Here is a 15,999-nt window from a genome sequence, read left to right as displayed (position 1 = left end):
GAAAAACAGCGGGCTTGTTTGAAACAGGAAAGCGTTTCGGTATCTATTGACAACGCTGCGATTCATTGCGAAAGTTTGTTTTGGTTATTTACAAACCTCTCCAAACAGTCAATTTAATGGAGGATTAAACTCTATAGTTGAATCACGCAGTGCCGTTGTTCTAACTTAACGCGGAAGGCTGTCAACGGCAGACGATAAACGGAATATAAGGTTGTTTGTTAACTAGCGTTAAGTGGCTAACGTTAGCTAAGATAGCTAACGTCCAGTAGCACTGTGATGTTTTAGTGAAGTGCTGCTACAGTGTTGACATCTGGCTGGTTGGGAAGTTATCGAAACAGGTAAGATGCAAGCTGTGGAGTTAATCGTTTCCTAAAGAGTGTCTATTGAGCCAGACTGTTTCATCCTGACAATGTGAAGACACGGAAGTTAAGTTAACTAACGTTAGCTAACGTCCGATTAAAGATACAAATCCCCACTCGATATCGCTTTCAAAAAGATAAGATATCAAAAGTGGGCACCGCCGCGTGAATACGAACATGCTTACATACTGGTAGCGTGCTAGCTATCTGTGTCTTTATTCACTGCCACACGTTTTCAAAATGTCCAAACTGTCCTCAGTTGTTATTTTTGCCTCCTTCAGTCACAACATGTCCTCCAAAGACGACACTCGCATCCTGGAGGAGCAGGTGATGAGTTTATCAGATGAGTTAATGCAATGCCAGGTATGTATGAGTATGTGCTTGACACTCTAACGATGAAAGCTTGCGTCCTTATAACTTAGGAACACAATAGTGACATGCAATCAGTGATGTCTGCCAATTTACTCAACACAAGTGTGATTATTTAACTTGTTTTATAAGCCAGATGAAACAATAAGTGAAATTCATCACACTGAACTAGTATACAAAAAGAAAAGAAAAAAAATTCTTGATCATATATTACCACAAGTGTATGGTGTATTTTGTCTGACTGCACATGTACACTTACACCTTTGCAGTACATCATGTGTGAAAAGCTGTTTTTTCCCCACTATTTGTCATTTCTATCAGAACATGACTATTATTGAATTCCAAACCTTTCGGCATCCTAATTAATTTGATATATTTGATTTTGAAAAAGCCTTATGATTTACCTAAGATCGGTTCCACCTTCACTAATTTCAACTCATAAGGGTGGACTCATGGTTATAGTTTTTAGGTTGAGGATTATCAAGTACCAGTCATTGAAAAAGCATACCAATCATCAGGAAGTTAGTTACTTTAGTTTAAAGATGAGTAGATTTTTTTTTTAATTGCATAAAGCATATTTTAATTGTTTAGTTGACATTGCTGTGTCGCTGCAAAAGTCTGACCATACTTTATGTAAATACTGTTCAGCAAATATTCCCCATTTCTCTATCTCTCTAAATCAATGCAAACATATAGACCGAGAAAAAGCTCCCAAGCAGATTTGAGAATCTTTCCTGACAGAGGGTGTCCTTGCATACTCGCCACCAGGTGGTGCCTAATAACATGAGTGAACTTCACCCAGCATCTTTCACTTTGCATATTCACAGTACCTTGTTTTACAGGTAGACAGACAGCTGTGGGGTTCAGCAGACGATGTGTTACATTGGAGTTTTTATTAGACTTTAGATACAACTTGGCACATAGGGTAGGAACATTTGTTGTGGTGCTGTTGGGCAATAACCACATGTGTGCGTGTTACCAAATTTATTTGGTATAATGTTTGAATTTTGAAGTTTACTCAGAAAAAAAGGACTTTAGGAATATATATATGCCTTCAGACACCAGGCATCCTTACAAACCTGTGTAGTGCAATTCTATGCATGCACCTACGTGATTCAATAAACCAAAAAAACATCATTATTTTCTTCCAATTCGCTAAACTAAATATGCCTAATCGTAAGCTAAAAGGATCTCTTCACAATAAAACATACTCACCAATAGCAGTCATATATGTATGAGTCCTTTTTTACATTTTACAATTAGGATTTATGAAACACTTTGTTGTCGACATATATTTTTTCTTTCTTGTTAAATGTTTTCTACAGTGTTTTAAGTGTTGGGGCAAGAAAAGGAATTGTATAATTAGAAGTGTTTGCTCACCCAACTACCAACAACTGTTGTGCATCACTTATTTATTCATAGAACAGAGTAGGCCTTTGTCCTCCACACATTTTGTCAAGCAAATAAGATCACTTTAACACTGTAACATCTGTGTTAAAATATTGAATTTTACTTTTAGAGCGCTGCGTTATGGTACTTTCTAGTTTACCTGTGATACTTTGTTCACTTCAGAAAGTTAGTGCTGCCCTACATGGAACCTCGCAGTCATCCTTGGTGGTCTTGTCGAGCATAGAACATCAGTGATTCTGTCTATCTAATGGGAACCTTTAGTTGTGAAGTGTACAATTTAAATAGTGGCATTTGAATACCATTGATGTCTTAAGTCTCTTGCAAGATGTACTTCAGGACAGCCATTAACTACAAAGAGTCTCATCTGTCGGCCAGCAAATGTTCCTACTAGACCATGCTAATTTTATTAATATGTGGCTGAATTCCAGATACTTTCTTTGGTATGTTTAGCCCATGGTGTTGCAGTGTCTAGATTCAAAATTAATAATTCAGACACCATCAAACACAAATTCAATACATCTTTAAATACACATATGGCAAAGGAGAGCTCTTGATGAGGGTCCTCACTGAACACTTGTCTGTGGAACAGCTAATGGCAGCCAAAGGCCAAGCAGGGGGAGACCACCTATTTCAAGTCATCCACACTGCTTAATTTCATCGTTAACTGCATTGCAGGGCCTGATTTGATGAGATCTCTATCCTCCATCCTGCTCTCACTCTGTATACACACACATGCACACACAGATGCATACAGAGATGCATACAGAGACACAGATCTACAGTCCTTCCACTTATGTGTTCAGCTCATGGTCTTATCAAGGTTTGCTTCTGCCATTTTAGTAAATAATTGATTAGACACTTTTGAAAAGGGGGTTAAAATTCATATACTAATTGGAGACCAGTAGATTCCAGTGGGAGGGATGACTTTTATCTTATGATGATGTGAACATAATTTATCAGATAATTTTATATTAAGTCGATTTGGTATAATTCTGTCTTTTAATGTCAGAAAATGTAGTTTTTAGATGTCCCTCATTAAATGTAATGTAGTTTAAAAATGTTTGAAAAAACAGCGAGACAATTTGAATTGGAAATGTGTCAGGGGCTGGCTGGGTTTTCTACTTGAAGATGACTCTCCCTGTCATCAGTTTTGAGTTTCTTTGGGGCTAGTTACTTTGGAGCTGTAGTGGAAAACATATCCACAGCGCAACTGATTAATAAAGAAAATGCAAGCTCGACTGCTGTGTTTTGATTTGGATCCCAGCTCTCCCCAGTCATAAATAGTGCATAATGACAAGTGTCAATGTTGGCTCCCCTTGAGTCGAAGGTCACATCTCAGCGAGGAAAATTCCTGTTATGAGAGGCTTATGATTAGAGAGGGCAGGCCAGATCAAAACTATTTTGTACAAGATATTTAAATTATTGATGATGTCATTGAGCATCCGATTTCTTGTTTGATTTTTCTGTGAGTGAAGATGTGCTGTAGGCCTCATTGCATTTTGAGTCTATGATCTATCTCAATTAAGAAAATCTGCTGTTGACTTGCTGATTCTTTTATTTTCACAGGCAGACAAGGAGTTTGTGTGGTCCCTATGGAAACGCCTGCAAGTGGCAAATCCCGACCTGACCCAGGCTGTCAGTTTGGTGGTTGAGCGGTGAGTAGATTCATCTTTCAAATTGCTACCTGAGAGGCTCAGTAGCTGAAAATTCCTTTATCTCACAAGTGAAGAGAAATATGTGTGAAAGTCGTTCAAGGGGTGTTAAAGGCACCTTGGCCGTTCTACTGGGGTTACGACGGAATCTGGTGCAGATGCTGATTTAAGCCTCCTTATCCCCGGTCTAGCAGTTCAACCATGGAAACCCTTTTAATGAAAACACTCCTCCACCGCACCCATTCTGGACAGTTGAAACACTCCTGCCAAATACTTGTCTTTATCGGATAAATTGTGAGATTGAATATAACCTCTTTTGCAGGGTAGCTAAGCTGAGCCAAACATAGTGGCATGGGAACTTTCAGAACAGAGCAGAGGCTCAGGCCTTTCCCCACTTGATGCACACTTGGATAAATTAAACATATTATTCCTGTTTAGGGAAAAAATATTTGACTTTATATCAGGGAGGCACCAATACTCGTAAAGGTCACAAGTAAAGGTCACCACCTCCTTTCTGGTCGACCTTAAAGGTCATGCTAAGCCAGAGTTGTCGCTAATTTCGGGGCTCACCCTCTTCATTTAATCAGTACTTAAAATTAAGACAAAGACACTTGGGTCTCAGCGAGTTGTAACATTAATTCAGTGCCAAAAGTAAACTCTACACACACTGCACCGCTACCTTCATAACTGTTACAGTACCGGACACTCGCTAATGTTACGCCAAGCTATCAGCCTCGCTAATTGCTGTGGTAGAGACTAATGTAGTTGAATGGGTCCACTTTCTACAATAATGCACACAAAGTCGTGGCTGCTAACTCTCCCGGATAGCTGACGTGGTTGGGGCCTGTTGTGTGAATGCACCGCGGATGTCAGTCAATTATGGAATTAACCTGTTGGTGCATCAGGTTATCATTGTGACTGGGAAGCTTAATAGGCACTTTGACCACTAATCGTGTTGGCTAATGTCACATCGCTGTAAAGTGATATCAGGTCGTATTGGAGTTGTTTTTTTTACAAGTATGAGTGTATGAGCACAATATTGGATGCGGCACCTGATAACGGTATCGGTGCATCCTTACTTTAAATTGTCTTTGATGGTGCCACTACTGCAGTTTGAACACCAGTTATTATTTGCACTTGCATATGTTGAAATAAATAAAAAAGCTTTGTTTAATACCGTTTCATTGACTTTAAACTCTTTTAAGGGTTTCTTAAAACAATATTTTCACTATCATATACATATCACATACATTTTGAGGTTTCTCAGTTGTTAGGAGACCCTTAATAGGGGTAAAACACAGTGTAGCACCGAGTCAAGAGTTCCTTAGTACTTATGCGTCTCATTCCTTCTCCACACCCTCTTCAGTTCCTTTATAGCCCCACAGGAAACTCATCAAAGTAGGTTGGTCCGCTGAGACTCGTGGGGGAACATGCACCCAGAGAGTGTATGTGTATTGTATCACCTGATGCGCAGGAGGATATTGACATGGTAATTGTGTCGACTCCAGTCAAGCGCAGGTGCCTACTGGGAACCGCCATTCAGTCTCCCCTCCCCTTCCTATGTGGATCTTGTAGAGTGATTGGTTGGTTGCTCAGGACATGGTGAACACAGCCCAATATACAAGGAGATGTAGCTAGGCCAGCCTGCGTCCCAGCTCCTCCAGGGACATCAGATACTTATTTTGGTGTCTACCAGGGGAGAAGGCTGATCAGAAGAGGCAAAGAAACCAGAGAAAAGGCCTCGCAGATGGGAAGTATAGAAGGAGCAAGGGATGAGTGGGGGGAATAGGTGGCCCCTGGTGGCCTATAGCAGTTGAAACAAACAGGTCCCCAATTGATGCCTTTTTTTTGTCTCCCTAAAAGTTCATTATGATAAAAGAGGCTTAGTGGGCTGAAGGAGAAAGTTCAGAGTTTGGTGCAGCAGCAGGATAATACAGTAGCTCACATTGTTATAATTGTTATTCTGTATTACTCTATATTTATGTCTTTATTTACATTGTTAATTCTTTTCTTAAAGAATATTGTTTATAAACATTATATGAAAAGAATTGAAAGACTAATCACTTATATGTAAAGGGTTATTGTTTATTTGTCAAGTAGGTGAACATTGTCATTACGCCAGTTGTAGAGTTTAACAGCTGAAAAATTGCAGAAAAATCATGCGAATAATTACTCTAATAATAAATAAATTGCAAGTAAAGTAAGGACTGGATTACAAAAAACTTTTTTTTTTAAATGTGCATGGAAGTACTGAATTTTAGTAAAGAGAAAATGTCCTGCAGCTTCAAATTCAGTTAATTCAGGTGTGAAGTGATGTCACCCCAAAAAGCCACGGTTTTTTATTCTTCTCATATTTAAAAGAGACAATTGTGTGTGCAGGGACTATCTCTGTAGTTATGGAAACCACTTGTTTCAGCTCTGTTCTCCTCTCTGTTAACATCATTATTGGGCAATGAATTAACATCATATTTGGTTTTTAGGTTTATTTCTATGTGCCTTTATTTTAGATGTGAGCGTTTGCTCAAAAGATGTGTGCTTTGTCTCGTGGTGGCGCTTCACATAACCTCTTTTAAAAATCGCCACGGCCTCTGAACATGACACATACACTGGTTTTGAACTGCCTTTGAGAAGACTGAACATATAAACCTGCCCATCATTCTGGGTTGAAGGCTCTGGTCTTGCTGACCACATTCCACCGCCATGTGAAATAACTTCTCTGACTTACATTCTCTCCGACTGTCAGCTCTCTTCCCGTCCCTCACATGTGTGTTTATCTCACTCGAGTCGAATGCGATACATATCGGAATGCACATATTTGATTGGCCGAGTAGCATCGCGTGATGTGATTGACAACGCATGTTATTAGTCGGTGTGACATGTGTCAAGAGTAGGGTTGCAAAATTCCGGGAATATTCAAAGTTGGAAACTTTCCACGGGAATAAACGGAAATAAACGGGAATATACGGGAATATACGGGAATTAATAGGAATTAACTGGAAATTTTGGGGTAATTTAACTGTATTTACCTTGTCATAAACAGACATACTTGCAAACATTTATAATACAACTTTTAAAAATGACTTTTTGACATTCCGAAAGCCGCAAAAAATCGAGATGATGGTGTACTTTTGTGTGGACATACATACGTCCTACTCTCACTGCTGTAAAAAGTCTACCGTATACAAATAAACTTGGTATTAAAATTAACGTGGCTTCAGTTTACCAAGTAATCAATATGCTAATGACAAACAGTGTTGGGAAAGTTCACTTTCTACATGAACTAGTTCAGTTCATAGTCCATAATTCAAAATTTGAACTAAGTTCACAGCTCCAAAAAATGAACTAGTTCAGTTATTTTGTTCAATATGTTGCAGCTGTAATTGAAATCTCTCTCTGTCTGCAATACCGCTCTTGGCCTCTCACACTTGCCAGGCATCGGGCTGAAACGTTCAGACGCAACACTGATGACAAAAACGTCAAAAACAACAGAACGTTTTGTGTTTACGTTTATGTTTCTGGCAGACGATGTTCCCAACCAGCTGCATTCAGGGTCCAGCTGAGCTAGGTGTACATAGTCTTGTTCTCAACTACATTTAAGTTCCCTGTTATATGCTTTTGCGAAAAACTTTTCTTTTACTTTTACACATTTCTTTTTTTCAAAATTCCCAAGCCAAAATTCCTGTGAAAACTTTCATTTTTCCAAATAAAATATATTTTCCCGACCTTTTCATTCATTCTTTCTGTGCGGCCCGGAACCAAGGGACCCACGGACCGGTAGCGGGCCGTGGCCCGGTGGTCGGGTACCACTGTTGTAGATGACTATGGACACATGCCGATTTGTTTTTCTTTTCTCTCTCTGTTTCAGTGAGAAGCACAAAGCGGAGATCAAAGACAGAAAAGTGTTGGAAATCCTCCAGTCCAAAGACTACAAGATACAGGAGCTGGAACAGGTAGAGTACTGTTTGCCTCACAGACCTAGAGCTGAGACACATTGAAGGGGGGGAGCGGGGGGCTTCTAGTGCATGTTGGGGCTTTTGCCCAACTGGTTAGCTCACAGGTGCTGCACTGCTTCAATACAGCAGTTACAGTTTATAACACGGTCCGTAAACACGTTAAGCTCTGTCAGCACTTTCATAGTTTGCACTGTTAGCGCTGTTCACACTGTTCGTCATGAGCCGTTGTGAGGCAATTGAAATGCTCCCAATCTCTAAACTTGCACCTTTAAACTCTTTCTCTCTTTCTCTACCTGTTTTCCTTCACGCCACGCTTTATGCAATATTTCTTGATGGTATAATGGCTGACAATAATGACATTACTAATGTAATTTACTCCAAATCATCATAATCCCCTCACTGAAGCATCTGTCAGCCTCCTTCATTAGCGTTCCTCATCCAGAATCATGTTCATTCCTGATGTGACTGGCTGTAATGGAGTCATCAGCTTGCCAGTGTTTTTTCAAATCACCCTCCTTAGCCATCTTCATCCAGTCAATACAGTACCTATAATATTAACTCATAAGAGCACAAGATATGTGATTATATCAAACTTTATTTATTTTCTGTATTATTTGGGCCTTTAGTTTGAGGGCAGTAAAAGAGTGCAATCAGTCAACATAGTCTACTTTTTCTCACAAGATGCACATAGTGCCAATTCCTTCAGTTTTACGATATTGGACCGATAAAAAAAACAAAAAAAAACAAGTCGCCCACAAATTTGATTATGTCCAGAAAAGTGCAATAAATGAGAAGTGCCATAAAGATGTGCCTTGTTTAATATAACACTAAAAAGTTTAAATGACTGATGTATCAACAGCCAACAGGGAAGAATATCTCTCAAAACTTTAATTGTATAGCCTCGAGATTAGATGTTATCCACAATGCTCCAACAGCCAAGAAAATAGGCTGCTCTATAGAGAACAACTCACTGTACACAAAAAAAGAACATAAGATGGGTGAGACACTTGGCAGTGAGTATATTAGAATTGCAATATCTTCACTGTGATTAAAGTTGTCTTTCTAGCAATAGCATGTATGTAGGGTGGGAAAGTAATAAAGCATGTTCTATTTATTTTCTCTCCATAATAAAGGCCTGTTATTACATACTATGCAGAAGAAAATGTATTACATTGTATTGTGAATGCCACTTTAGAAATCAAATGCTTTCCTTTTTTACATGCAAGAAGGGCACACTCCAAATTCTAAATGTTATACCATCTCACTGAAGTCTGCTTGATTTCAACAAGGCTTTGGTGAACTGTTTATTGTGTTGATCTGCAATAATGTAACTGTTATTTGTACCTTAAAATAATGTCTGGCAGGCAGGCAGGCAGAAAACTGTCCACAGCCATCTAATAAGTAACCACACATCTGGACCATTTTCTTTGCAAATCAATCTTTTTTGAGTCATTACTCATAATCCAAACTATCTATGTCTAATCCGCTGATCTGAAGATTTCCAAAGTGTTTTTTTTTTTTTTTTTTTTTTTACTGAAAAGCCAATAATATGTTGTCAAAGAATTCTTCCATTTTCATTCTTGCATGCTTGTTTTTTTTTTAAATGCGTTTTGAAATGGTCTTGTTCTCCCCTCAGACTGTTGTTCATGAAACTTACAAGTTATTTGAGAATCTCATTAAGAGCTCTGAACTCTGCGCAGTGTCATTCGGCCCTGACTGTCATCATCTCATCCAGTCTTGAGCCTTACGCACCCAAAAAGTGATTAATTGGTTTTTCCTCTCTTTTTTTTTTTGGAGATGTGACGGTCCACTGAGTCCACACAGGATCCAACACTCCCCTTGATATCTCCATTCTCCAACTTTTTTTTCTTCTCTAGCCTTCTTTTTTTTTTTTATCTTCCACCTCTTTTTCTATATGCTTTCCCTTGCTACTCCTTTCCATTTTTGTAACATAATTAGCTTTCATTTTTGAACAGCACTGGGAATTTTCAAATGCTAATCTTTCTTTCCTAGACCTCTTAACTTGGCGGAATCCCCCTTTTTCCCTGCTCTATCAATTGAGCACTACTGGGGTTCAAATTGTTCTTGCCTACCTCATTATCAACGTTTGAATTTATTTTCTGCTCTCCAGTATAAATCTCTATTAAAGCCCCCTCTGTTCTTACCACGGCGAGCTAGGAGCAGCGAGGAACGCTAAATCCACTATCTGGATATATCTGAGCGATTTCCCTCAACATGGCAATTAATTGCATCCCAAAGCACAGTGTTATTTGAGAGGTGGGTGTACCCACAGAAGGCTGTGGATTACCAGCCAAAACCAAACCCCAGCTGATGCAGTGTTAATAGGCCAGCCTCCTTCTACTAACGCCACAAAGGCTGCCAAAAAAACATGACGTGAACATATACCACCATCTGAAGTGGATGGTAATTAACATAATTGAACAATTTCTGCTGGCCCGGTCTAGTTTGATGAACCTTACGAAACATTGAATTGTTCATCAGTTTATTTAGTAGAGCCCAAAATCACAAATAATACATTTTCTTCGGAGGGATTTACAATCTGTACACATCCGGCATTCCTGTCCCGGGACCTCACAAACCTTCGGGAGAGCAACAGAGGAGGATCCCTCTCCCCGGATGGACAGAAGCAATAGGTGTCATGCGTATAGAATGAACAACGTAGCGGAGTTACAGCACATTCAATGAATATCACTGAAATTATTCCTATAATGGGTAGTAGGCAATAGCATGGATCGTGATTCAGATAACCATGATCCATGTCAGCAGAAGGAGGTAGAGAGAAGCATAATATTTTCCGACTCAAAAGTTACATCTTAATAGTATGTGTTAGCTCTCTCTTCAGCGTTGTGGATTAATCGACTCGTGAATTATTAATTAGTCACTTTCAAAATCGATCAAGTAATTGTTTTTTTTTTTAAAACAAAGGTCTTTGTGATTGTCAGTTGTACAAAACAAGACATTTACAAACATCACCTTTAGCTCTAGGAATTGCAACAGGCATTTGTCATTGTTTTCTTAGGCATAATAGATTGAACAATCAAGAACATAATTAAGCAATAAGGGAAGAGAGGCAGTACTGTATCGTCAATAATGTACTGTTCAAGGGTTATGACTGCTCGCTCAGTGTTAACTAGTCTGCGCTCCTGATTATAAGCCATCAATGTGTGACTGTATAAAAAGTCATTTCAAAATTTACAACATGTGTAAGCTATTATATTGTGTACATAAACAGCGAGGGCTTTTATTGTGGAGGGGGAAACAGAAAAAGAGGAGAGGAGGATTTGTTCGAGTGAAAAGGGAGACAAGAAAAAACTGGTTGCCGTCTTGTCAGCGTAGCTGCATGTTTTTATTTTATTATTATACAAGTCTAGGCCCAAGAGAAACCCTCCGCTACACATGTTTGAAATGACAACTAACGGTCGTGCAATTTAAATCACCTGTTAATTTGAGTGCGCACTGATATAGACAACATTGGAACAGGTAGTACAGTACTTTATGGCTGAAACACATTGGTTTTTGTTATTCAGAACTGGTCTGGCATTTGAACTGGTCTGGTATTTGATAACAGTATTTCAAGTCTTAAATCCATAATGAAACCTGGGGCATTTGTTTTCTTCTTTTCTCTGTGTCGCTGTCCGCCACAGAAAGTGACAGGGCAGCAGCAGGAGATTATCAACATGGGACTGAGGAGGACGACAGTGGATGAGGAGAGTGTTTTAATGAAGAAGGAGCTGACAGCTCTGCGTGAACAACTGGTCAATAACAGTCAGGAACTTAAGGTTGGTGGAACTCATTTTCCGTGGCGGTCTGGGCCTCAGAGTCAAAAAGTCTCTGTTCTGTGTGGCAGTGAACAGGACAAGTCGCCTGTGGCAATTGAATCATTTAGAAGAGAAAGAGGATTGCTCAGCCCTCCTGAACACAAATTCCGTGTCTTTGTGTCTTCTCCTCTCGCTTTTCACCATAGCTTTATCTCACCCTTTCTTGCTTTCAGCTTTCCTTCTTGCTACTGACAACACAGAATACTTAACAGCTGGAATGTGTGTGTGTGTGTGTGTGTGTGTGTGTGTGTGTGTGTGTGTGTGTGTGTGTGTGTGTGTGTGTGTGTGTGTGTACGTGTGCCCGTGTGCCCGTGTGCCCGTGCATCTGCGAGAGAGATAGAGGGAGAGAAAGGAAAGCAGCCTGTTAACTTTCGGATAAATACTTAATGACTGGTTCAGTGGGGGGAAGTGAAAAGTGTTCATGTGATGGTGTGGCTTCTCCCTAATTATGCTTAGTTGGGACCTGGCTATGATTAATTGATAAAGGAATGGTCCTTACACAGTCTTGGTGAGGTCTCATGGCGAGAAATTGTGGGGGACAGCATCAAAGAAGACCTAGGTTGAGTCTAATGGGTCTTGCTGCAAGCACAATTCTCATTAGGAGCCTGTCATTAAAGCAGACACACTGGCCCCTATACCTGCATGAGACCAGCTCTTGCGGCACGGCCCGGCCCGCACCAGCCAACATCTGGCCGTGTGCGCGCAGTCATACAGCACAGGTGACCTTGGCCAATCAGCGGCTCATGCAGGGGGCTCCCGCAGCAAAGTCGGTCCACTGTTTACATATTCATTTCAGCCTCAACCCCATGGGTTGCTTCTCTTTTTCTACTTCTCCATCTTTCTCCTTTCATTTTCTCAGTTTGAATTGCTACTTTTTCTATTCCTCTCCTTCCGCCACCATTGTTTATTTGGCCCTCATGACCCCCCACTCTCCTCCTTACACACACACACCTCTCTTATCTAGGAAATGAAGACGGAGTGGAGGAGGAGAGAGGAGGAGGAGCGGCAGGTGGTGCAGGCTCTAGAGGAGGAGAAAGGGGGATTAACCTCCCGCTGTGCCGCCCTGCAAGCTGACCTGGAGGAGAAAGAGAGGCAGGCCAACAGCCAAAAAGGCCAGAGGGATGCTGCCCAGAACAGAGTCAAGGTATGAACACGGGACAAGTCCATTCAGACACACATAGTTGTACAGGAAGGGCACCGTCCTCAAGCTTTCCTTTTCTTCCGCACACCTTGAACTCTCTGATCCCTCATCCCCTTTCCTCATCAGCATGTGAATATAAAAAGACATATTTTTTACAAAGCACACAATTTAAATATGCAGGGACTATATTTCAAAGGAAGGAAACATTATTATTCAACATGGAGGACAGCTTCCTTGTGTGGGGTAAAAAAATTAATTTGGCTGACCACAAGTGAAAAGAACTTTTGTGAAGTCCTTTTCTTGTGTTGGTAGTTGTTATGAGTGATTTATTCTCTCCCAGGTCATTTTCAGAATCTGGCCATTGCTCTAGTCATTGGTATCAATCAATATTTTCCATCTCTGTGGACTTGAGAAATACAGTGGTTAGTCAGTGACAGCAGTGATGTTATTTTATACATGAACCACAAGGTTGAATGGGAAGTGGAAGAGAGTGGAAATGTACCTATAAGTACTCAGTAATGTTTAGTAAGTACATAATGATATAATCAAGAAATATAATGTGCATTACATTCGAGAGCGAGAAGTCAGGAAAGCATGACCACTCTCGTGCCAACTTTCAGAAGTCATTCACAATTTATGTGTACATCAAAGCTCATACATCTTTACAAGATTGGTTGGGTAAGGGGGATGCAGTGACGGCTCAAATCACAATCAAAGTCCTGCGAAGGTTTCATTACGGCCGCCTTTTGCCATTCCCTGACAGAAATCAGCTGCCTGCCAATACTAGAGTGTGAGGACAGAGGAGCAGCAGAAGAGCCTCACATTCTGCCCCTTCCTCATAGACTGATTGTTATGAAACACATTGCTACGCTAGTCAAATGAAGTCAGACAGGAAGTCTTAAATAAGTCAGGGCAGAGTAATTACACTTGGACAAGATGGAGCCCAGCAACTAGTCTATGCACATCCATCACAGCCTAACACACCTACCTGTTCCTACTTGTTTTGTATCATACATTGATGTGAGAGATGGAGATGGAGATCATCGGGTGTGCGGTGGATACATCATGCCAATTTGTTTTACATAGCAAAGATTTTGTCTAGGAATTTACAATTTATTCCAGTGCATGTATAGTAACGGTACACCCACAGAGGGTGGACAAAATGAAAGAAACACAATGTGATAGCCCTAAAGATAATACAACCGTAGTGATCCTCTTTTTATGTTAACTTATTTAGACACTTGAGAAATGTTTATGTCATTGCTTGACAATGACATAAACATTCTCTTTGAATCGAAACATTGCGAGTTCTCCTGTAGGGGAACCATAGGCTAGTAAGGTGTTTTTTGTATTTTTTCCTCCCATGTATAGACAGCAAACTTTTTTTATGCTTTTTTATGCACACACAAGTATTATAGCATCTTTTCATCTCCTTTCTTGTAATTGCTGAAGACTAATTAATCTTGCATATGTTTCATTCTGGCAATGTGGAACGCTTTTTAATTACCATTAACGTATTTGGAGACCTTTGTATGTTTGATGCAGTGCACCCTGCCCTGCTCAAATGTGTTTTTCTTATTAAGAAAAAGCTGTCACTAACACCTTGTCTACACCTGCTGCACAGCAAAAGCAGCACAGCAGCAGCAGCAGCAGTCCAACGACTGTCTGTCACTGGATCTGTTGAGTCTCAAAAGTGTTTTGACATTTCTTACACCCTAATGCACAATCAATGTAGTTGCATGTGTAAATTGTAAGAAATGTGAAGTGTTACGCAGCTAGTGTAGACAACTGTCTGGATTAAAATAGAAGAGTATCTGTTCCATCAGATGAGAGACGGACAACAGAATAACATGGCTGAAACGCGTGCAGCACGGACAGTATCCGATAGAGGCTGTTCGATATCTAACATTTACATTGTCACATTGTGAAATAAAACCTTTTTGATTCCAGGGCAGTAAGCAGCAACCTCACCCGTCTGTGCTGCATTTTGCAGCCTACAGTCCTCAATCACTGCAAACGTATAACTAAACCGTTGTTACTCTTCTACACCAGGAGTTGGAGGCGGAACTACACAAGGCATGGCAGGAGTTGTCCAGCTCGCAGAGCAACAGTTGCAGCCTAACGGCTAGGCTTACTACCAAAGAGAGGGAGGTAGCAGCAAAAGAGGGGCAACTCAATCAACTTCGGTGAGCCCTTCCAACTTAAGAATTGCCCAATACACCTCAGTGTTTGTTTCGTTGTACCAGTCATTTCATTAGTTGAAGGAAGTACGCATCTGTCCTGCGCTGAGACGTATAGATTCTTTCACATCGGTTGCTGTATAGAGCAGTTGCTATATTGCTCTCTACACTGGGAGGCTTGGGGGTGACACAGATTTCTTCCACTCTGGCTCACCTAAAGCCACTTGATAAGCCCTGCATAGTGGATGTGCTTTAAAAGAAGTAGAAAACGGAAACATTGCAGGCTTTGGCTAAGCTTTAGTCGATATGATAAAAACTGTGAGAACCGTAGGAGCCTTACTTGTAATCTCAACCTTTTTTTAAACTACTTTTCTGTCTTAATGCCAGAGGCACTCACCATGTCAGTCACATAAGGGCCAGAGACCATTCTTTAGGTTTTAGGTTTGTGAATAAAGATATCCTCATTAGTTAGTGGAGCACTTTCTGGTAATTCCACGGGACACAAAAAAATAAAAACTGAAATAAATGTTAATGCTGATATTGCTATTTTAAGAGAAACTTTAAGAAAGATTGAATAAGCTTGTCATTGTTCTGGGTTCAACCCAATATTGCTAATTTATTTTACAGTGTTCTGATATTTTTTAACCCATTTTACACCTTTTTAATTGAATTATAAAATCTGAAGAAATAATACTAGTAACAATAATTTAAGTTCTCTGGCTTCCTCACACACTTTTAGAAAGTTATAACCTTTCTATATCTTTATATCTTCATTTACATTCAAAACCTGGGTGTGTTATTTCAGGCTATTAAAGGAGAAATAAAAGCCAGTACTGCTCTATTGTGTATTGATAAACAATGTGTTTACACATAAGTCACAGTCACGGTGCATGTACAGTGTGAATGTATTGAACATGTTGCCTGTGTGTAGTTGTGAGTTTGCAGAGGTGCAGACCCTGTACCGACACAGTACAGAGCACGCAGCAGAGCAGAGCCATCTGATCAAGCAACTGGAAGGACTTAACCTAGACACTCAGAAAGTCCTGAGGAACCAAGAAGAGGCACATACTGCTGACAACACCTCCTATCAGAAGGT

General features: G+C 40.2%; 1 protein-coding gene across 1 annotated transcript in view; it reads left to right on the top strand.

Moving 5' to 3' along the window:
• cntln (centlein, centrosomal protein) overlaps window positions 1-15,999 on the top strand; it is an 84,112-nt gene continuing 68,113 nt past the window's right edge. The window contains exons 1-8 of the mRNA XM_068589372.1: window positions 1-338; window positions 641-722; window positions 3,705-3,793; window positions 7,656-7,740; window positions 11,409-11,543; window positions 12,547-12,726; window positions 14,776-14,909; window positions 15,835-15,997. Of these exons, the coding sequence (XP_068445473.1) occupies window positions 648-722; window positions 3,705-3,793; window positions 7,656-7,740; window positions 11,409-11,543; window positions 12,547-12,726; window positions 14,776-14,909; window positions 15,835-15,997 (861 nt within the window). The 5' untranslated portion in view covers window positions 1-338; window positions 641-647. The remainder of the gene's footprint in view (window positions 339-640; window positions 723-3,704; window positions 3,794-7,655; window positions 7,741-11,408; window positions 11,544-12,546; window positions 12,727-14,775; window positions 14,910-15,834; window positions 15,998-15,999) is intronic.

This window comes from Clinocottus analis, unplaced genomic scaffold (assembly GCF_023055335.1).
Source record: "Clinocottus analis isolate CAN_PGR_092001 unplaced genomic scaffold, fCliAna1.0.p SCAF_22, whole genome shotgun sequence".
NCBI classification, from domain to species: domain Eukaryota; kingdom Metazoa; phylum Chordata; class Actinopteri; order Perciformes; family Cottidae; genus Clinocottus; species Clinocottus analis.
Note: the sequence above shows the minus strand (reverse complement) of the source record. Positions and strands in the feature narration are given on the sequence as shown.